We start from the raw sequence: 8,318 nt of genomic DNA on the forward strand, positions 1-8,318 counted from the left end.
AAGCCATAGCCCCCCCCATGACCCTTACGCCTCCCATAATACACCGCGCCCACCCGCCGCCATCTTGTCCCCCTCCCCATCACCCCCTGCGCTTCCCCCCCCCCATGACCACGTGACCCACCCCGGTTGTCCCACGTGACCTCACCCCTTCTTCTCCGCTCTCCTCTTCCCCCGCGCGCCGGAGTCCTCCAAAATCCCGTCAACCCCCGCGGCGACGCGCACAGCGCATGCGCTAAACTCTACGGCCACACCACTTCCGGTTCCAACCCCCACTCACTCCGGGTTCCACCACTTCCGGCCTCACAGCGGAAGCTGTGGGCTTGTTGTGCGCATGCGCCCGCTCTTCCCGCCGTTTTCCCCCCCTTGTGACGTCATCACGCGCGACAAAAGAAGGCCCAACATGGCGGCGCCCGTCGAAGAAGAACCGGAGGCGGGCCGAAGCTGGCTCGGTTGTCCAACCGGACCCGAACGCGATCGTCAATTGCTTATATGAGCGTTTTATCCAGAGTCCTTCACCTTGCGGTCGGTATTTGGCGGCGGGAATAATTACGGAGAAATCGCCATCTTTGCCTAGCGGCGGCATTGGGACCGGGGACACGGAAGAGAGTAAAAAACCGCTGTTCTGCTTCGCGGGTGAGAGGTCAAAGGGGGGGGGATGCCCATAGAGACCCATAGAGACCCCATAGGGACCCATAGAGAACCCCATAGAGATCCATAAGAGACCCATAAAACCATAGAGACCCATAGAGAGACCCATAGAGACACATAGGGACCCATAGAGGCCCATAGAGACTCATAGAGACCTATATGGACCCATAGAGACCCACTGTGACCCCATAGAGAGCCATAGGGACCCCGTAGAGACTCACAGGACCCATTACACACATAAGTACCATAAGACACACATAGGGACCACATTGAGACCCATCCAGGGACCACACCATAGAGACCCCATAGGACACTAGAGACCCATAGAAACATAGAGACCCATAGGGACCCATATGACACATCTAGGGACCCATAGAGACACATAGGGACACATAGGAGACCCATAGAGACCCAATAAGACCCATAGGTGACCCATAGAGACCCATAGAGACACATAGAGACCCATAGACACCCATAGAGACCATAGGGACCCATAGAGACCCATAGAAGACCCATAGGAATCCCATACGAGGACCCATAGAGACCAACATAGGAACCATAGAGACCATAGGGACCCATAGGAACCACATAGAGACCCATAGGACCCGGAGAGACCCATAGAGACCCCATAGGACCCATAGGGACCCACATAGACACATAGAGACCCCATGGGGACGAACATTGAGACCCTAGGCAAACCCGTAAGACTCCATCCAGACCCATAGACAGACACAGTAAGGACTCCATAGGGACCCATAGAGACTCATAGAGAACATATGACCATAGTAGGACCCACTGTGACCCCATAGAGAGCTCATAGGGACCCCGTCAGAGACTTCACCAGACCCCATGGAGAGACCCATAGTAACCCACATAGGGACACAAGAGACCATAGGGAAACTCAAATAGAGACCCATAGAGACACATAAGGGAACCATAGAGACACGATAGGAACCCATAGAGACCCATATAGACCCATACAAACACATAGGGACCCCGATAAGAGGCCCACTTAGAGACTCATAGAGCACCCTTATATGACCCATTCGAGAACCCGCTGTGACCCCATAGAGAGCCATAGGGACCCCGTAGAGACTCACAGACCCTATAGGGACACATAGAGACCCATAGAGACACATAGGGACACATTGAGACCCATAGGGGAACCCCGAGGAGACCCCATAAGACCCCATGGGAACATAGAGAGCCCTAGAAACCACATTAAGCCGGACCCAAAGAACCGCAGTAGACCATAGAACACATAGACCATAGAGACACATAGAGACCCATAGAGGCACATAGGACCCATAGGGAACCATAGAGACCATAGAGACACATATGGACTCATAGAGACCACTGTGGCCTCATAGGGGACCCAAGAGACACATAGAGACCATAGTCACCCATAGAGACCCATAAGAAACACATTAGAGCCTCAGCAGACCCCATAGAACACTGAGCCAATTTGAGACCCCATAGGGACCCATAGAGACCCATAGGGACCCATAGGACCCATGAGAGACACATTGAGACCATAGAGACCCCATAGAACCCCATAGGACCCTAGAGACCCATAGAGACCCATAGGGACCCATAGAAACCCACAGAGACCCATAGAACCCATTAGGGAACCATAAGAGGACCCATTAGGTGGACCCATAGAGACCCCATAGGACCAATAGAGAACCCATAGGAACCCATAGAACCCCATGGGACCCATAGAGACCCATAGCGGACCCATAGAGACTCTCCATGGACCCATAGATGACCCAACAGAGACCCACATAGGGACACATAGAGACCGACTATAGGACATCAGAGAGCCATAGGGACCCCACTAGGGGACCCATAGAGACCCATAGAAGACACAGTTAGAGACCCCATAGAGACCCACATAGGACACATAGAGAACCCATAGGGACCACAAATAGAGAGCCATAAGACCATAGATACCCATAGGAACCATAGGACCCATAGAGACCCATAGGGACGCAAGAACCCATAGGACCCAGTAGAGGACCCATAAGACCCATAGGGACCCATAGAGACCCATAGGGACCCATAGAGACCCATAGAACCCATAGAGACCCATAGGGACCCATATGGAGACCATAGAGGACCATAGTGAGCCATTAGAGACACATTAGAGACCCATAGAGACACATAGGGACCCGTAGAGACCCCATAGAGACACATAGAGACACATAAAGAACCCATACAGACCCATAACGACCCCATAGAGACCCCATAGGGATACATGGAGACCCATAGACTCCATAGAGACCCCGTAGAGCCCCATAGAGACCCATAGGGACCCCATAGAGACACATAGAGACCCATAGGGACCCATAGAGACCCATAGAGACCCCATTGAGTTCTGTCCTGACCTTCTGATCCCTTGACCCCATGACCCCTAACCCTTTGACCTATGACCCCGTGACCTCTGACCCCATGACCTCTGACCCCGTGACCTCTGACCCCTCGGTAGCGCATCGAGGCCCGGTCTATGCTTTGGCCTGTGGGGAACGGCAACTGCTGAGCGCCAGCGATGGGGAAATCAAGGCCTGGAACTGGGCCGACCTGGCTAAAAAGGTGACCTTTGACCTTTGACCTTTTGACCCTTTGACCTTTTGACCTCTGGGCCTTGACCTCTGACCTTTGGTGTGTGGTTGGGGGGGGTCTTTCTCTCTATAGGGTTGTAAAGAGGTTTGGACCAGGAGACCACCCTGCAGGTGAGTGACCCCAATATGACCCCAAAGGTGACCCCGAATGACCCCAAATGTGACCCCAAGTGACCCCTAAGGATGACCCCAAATGACCCCTAACCATGACCTCAAATAACCCCTAACACTGACCCCAAATGACCCCAAGTGACCCCTAAGAGTGACCCCAATGTGACCCCAGATGACCCCTAAGGGTGACCCCGAATGACCCCAAAGGTGACCCCACGTGACCCCTAAGGATGACCCCAAATGTGACCCCTAATGGTGACCCCAAGTGACCCCAGATGACCCTTAATGGTGACCCCAAATGACCCCAAATGTGACCATGATTGACCCCAAATGTGACCCCATGTGACCCCTAAGGGTGACCCCAAGTGACCCCAATATGACCCCTAAGTGTGACCCCCAAGTGTGACCCCTAAGAGTGACCCCAAGTGACCCCTAAGAGTGACCCCAATATGACCCCTAAGAGTGACCCCAGTGTGACCCCAGATGACCCCTAAGGGTGACCCTGAATGACCCCAAATGTGACCCCAGATGACCCCTAAGGATGACCCCACGTGACCCCTAAGAGTGACCCCAATATGACCCCTAAGAGTGACCCCAATGTGACCCCTAAGAGTGACCCCAATGTGACCCCAAATGACCCCAATGTGACCCCTAAGTATGACCCCTAAGGATGACCCCAATATGACCCCTAAGAGTGACCCCAATGTGACCCCACGTGACCCCTAAGGATGACCCCAAGTGACCCCTAAGGGTGACCCCGAATGACCCCTAAGAGTGACCCCAATGTGACCCCAAATGACCCCAAAGGTGACCCCTCGTGACCCCTAAGGATGACCCCAAGTGACCCCTAAGAGTGACCCCAATGTGACCCCAGATGACCCCTAAGGGTGACCCCGGAATGACCCCAAGTGACCCCTAAGTGTGACCCCAAATGACCCTGAAGGGTGACCCCAAATGTGACCCTGAATGACCCCAAATGTGACCCCACGTGACCCCAAAGGATGACCCCGAATGACCCCAAAGGTGACCCCACATGACCCCTAAGAGTGACCCCAATGTGACCCCAAATGACCCTTAATGGTGACCCCAAATGACCCCTAAAGGTGACCCCGAATGACCCCAAATGTGACCCCTAAGGGTGACCCCACGTGACCCCAGATGACCCTTAACGGTGACCCTGAATGACCCCAAAGGTGACCCCAAATGACCCCGAATGTGACCCCACGTGACCCCTAAGGATGACCCCGAGTGACCCCAATATGACCCCTAAGAGTGACCCCAATGAGTGACCCCAATGTGACCCCAGATGACCCCAAATGTGACCCCAGATGACCCCTAAGTGTGACCCCAAATGTGACCCCTAAGAGTGACCCCGGAATGACCCCAAATGTGACCCTGAATGACCCCAAATGTGACCCCATGAGTGACCCCAATATGACCCCTAATGGTGACCCCAATGTGACCCCAGATGACCCCTAAGGGTGACCCCGAATGACCCCAAAGGTGACCCCAAATGACCCCGAATGTGACCCCACGTGACCCCTAAGAGTGACCCCAATGTGACCCCAGATGACCCTTAATGGTGACCCCGAATGACCCCAAATGTGACCCCAATATGACCCCTAACCCTGACCTCAAGTGACCCCATTGTATGACCTCAAATGACCCCATAATGTGACCCCAATGACCCCTAACAATGACCTCAAATAACCCCATAATGTGACCCCAAGTGACCCCAATGTCTGACCCCAAATGACCCCTAACAATGACCTCAAATAACCCCTAACCATGACCTCAAGTAACCCCTAACCCTGACCCCATGTGACCCCATTGTATGACCTCAAATGACCCTAAATGTGACCCCAAATGACCCCTAACAATGACCTCAAGTAACCCCTTATTAATGTGGGGGGATATGGGGGGATAAGGGGTTATATGGGGGGATATGGGCTCTATGGGTCTCTATGGGTCTCTATGGGTCCCTATGGGTCTCTATGGGCTCTATGGGTCTCTATGGGTCTCTATGGGTCTCTATGGGGTCTCTATGGGTCCTTATGGGTCTCTATGGGGTCTCTATGGGTCTCTATGGGCTCTATGGGTCTCTATGGGGTCTCTATGGGTCCCTATGGGTCTCTATGGGTCTCTATGGGCTCTATGGGTCTCTATGGGGTCTCTATGGGTCTCTATGGGTCTCTATGGATCTCTATGGGTCCCTATGGGTCTCTATGGGTCTCTATGGGCTCTATGGGGCTCTATGGGTCTCTATGGGGTCTCTATGGGTCCCTATGGGGCTCAATGATGCTCTATGGGGGACCCCTAAGGGTGACCCCATGTGACCCCATTGTATGACCCCAAATAACCCCATATCCCCCCCCCCCCCTTCCCCTATAGGAGCAGCCTGGAGGTCCCGGAGCTCAACAGCATCCAGATCAACCATAGGGTAACTATGACGTCACACCTTGATGACGTCATCACCCTGATGATGTCATCGCCCCGATGACGTCATAGCGTGGCCTTTAATTACCCAGGATAACTCGTTAGTGATGGCGGGGGGGGACGGGGTGGTCAGAGCCATGGACCTGGAGAGCGGGGCCTTCACTGTGAGTTATGGGGTTATATGGGGTTATATGGGGGATCTATGGGGTATGTGGTATATGGGTTATATGGGAGATATGGGTATATGGGTTACATGGGGGATATGGGTTATAGGGATATATGGGATATTATGGTATATGACTATGGCTTATATGGGATCTATGAGTTATATGGTTAATATGGGTTATATGGTGAATCTAGGGGATATGGTGGTTATTATGGGATGCTATGGGGGGTATGGGTTATATGGGGATATTGGGGATCTATGGTGGTATTGGTTATAATGGCATATGGGACTCATTATGGGATATGGTCTCTATGGCGTCTCTATGGGGTTCTCTGTGGGGCTCTTGTGGAGTCCTATATGGGCCTCTATGAGGTCTCTATGGGCTCTATGGGGCATTTATGGGGTGATATGGGGAATATGGGGGATCATGGCTATATGGTCTCTAAATGGGTTGATATGGGATCTATTGGGGTTATCAAGGGCTTATATGGAGGTGAATATGGGTTTATTATGGAGGCACTCTTATGCGTTATATGGGGCGGATATGAGATTGCAGGCTGACGCTCGATATGCGGTTATATGGGCTATCTATGGGTTAATCTTGGATATCGGGTTACATGCTTGGTATCTATGGTATATCGGGTTCATATGGCGTGGGATATCTGGGTTATATGGGTATATGGGTATATGGTATATGGGTAAATCTAATAAAGTTTTTCTCCGCGATTATGTGGTTATATGGGGATCTAGGGGGGATATGGTCATATGGGCCGCTCTTATCTCGTTCGTACTAACTGCTGTTTCAATTATGGCACGTCGCTATCGGACGTTTATGAGATTAATATGGGCGGAGGTTTATGGCTATCATGGTTCTCTATGAGAAGGTCTACTGGGGCTTCTATGGCCCGGTCTCTATGGGTGAGAGTATGGGTCTGGTATATTGGGGAAACTTTATGGGCTTTAAATACCGATGGCGACGTATGGGTGATTATATGAGGTTAATATGGCGCGTTACTTGAGTGTGGGGATATGTTATATGGGGGATTATGGTATATTGGGCCATTCTATGGGTTATTATGGTGTGATATGGGGGGATTATCGGGATATGGTGATCATTGGGACTCGGGCTGGATATGGGGATTAATGTATGGCTTTATATGGGCGACTATCGCCGATATCGGGTTATATTTTAGTTTATATGGGGATATGGTGTTATATCGGATCTCATGCTTATACTAGCAGTGATGCATACTCATATTGAGCTGATACCCGTGAATGATCTGGGAAGGATATGGGTTACCAATTGGTGATCTATGGTATATGGTGATATTTGGTGGATCTATGGGGGTTATATAGGGTGATATGGGTCTCTATGGGTCTCTATGGCCGGTGTCTATGGTCCTCTATTGGTGTCTATGGCTCTGATGGCTCTATGGTCTGCTCCTATGGGGTCTCTATGTAGGTGAATGGGGTCTCTTGGGGACTATTGGTTTACATGGGGATCTAATGGGTCTTATATGGGGTTAATATTGGTTAATATTGGATTATGGGGTTATATGGGATTCTATGGGTTATATTGGGGTTAATATGGGGTTATAATGGGCTGATATGGTGATAATGGAGAATCTATGAGGGGGTATATGGTTATATTGGCGTTTGATATGCGGTTACTGATGGGAAGTACTCTTATGGGGCTATCGGGCTCATGGGTCCTCTCTATGTGTGATATGGTCTCTATGGGGGATATGAGCGTTACATGGGGTCTGTATCTATGGGAGAGGTTATATGGTGTGAGAGGGGTTTATGGGTTATATGGAGGATATGGCGGTTATATGGGGATACTTTGAGATTATGGTTTTCACATTGGTGGGGATATGGCGCGACCTAATGGATACATGGATCTATGGCTATATGGGGGATAATGGTTTATATGCGATCTTATGGGTTATATGTAGTAATATGGAGATATGGTTACATGTTAATTATGCTTTGTATATGGCGGATATGGGTACTCATGAGTGGAACTCTATGGGGATATGGGATATGGATCTCATGGTATATGGGGGAGATGGTTATATATGGGAATCTATGGGGATATGGGGTTATATGGGGATCTATGGGATTAGGGCTGTTATCATCGGGTTAATATGGGTTATATTGGAGATATGGGTTACACTGGGGATCATGGGGTATATGGGGTTAAGTCGTGGGGTTGTATGGGGGACCCATGATAGGGTATATGGGGATCTATTGGTGATTATGGTCTACACGGATATGGCTGAATCTGGATATGGGTGAGATGTGGATATGGTTATTATGGGGATACTGGGCACATG

General features: G+C 50.8%; 1 protein-coding gene across 1 annotated transcript in view; it reads left to right on the forward strand.

The window, feature by feature from the left end:
* Positions 1–251: 251 nt before the first annotated feature.
* THOC6 (THO complex 6) overlaps positions 252–8,318 on the forward strand; it is a gene marked incomplete at both ends in the record, with an annotated part of 12,361 nt that continues 4,294 nt past the window's right edge. Inside the window, 8 exon segments of the mRNA XM_032441943.1 lie at positions 252–534; positions 537–570; positions 572–633; positions 3,137–3,240; positions 3,343–3,380; positions 5,772–5,820; positions 5,909–5,979; positions 5,982–5,992. Coding sequence (XP_032297834.1) covers positions 252–534; positions 537–570; positions 572–633; positions 3,137–3,240; positions 3,343–3,380; positions 5,772–5,820; positions 5,909–5,979; positions 5,982–5,992 — 652 coding nt within the window.

Source organism: Coturnix japonica, unplaced genomic scaffold, assembly GCF_001577835.2.
Source record: "Coturnix japonica isolate 7356 unplaced genomic scaffold, Coturnix japonica 2.1 chrUnrandom867, whole genome shotgun sequence".
NCBI lineage: Eukaryota > Metazoa > Chordata > Aves > Galliformes > Phasianidae > Coturnix > Coturnix japonica.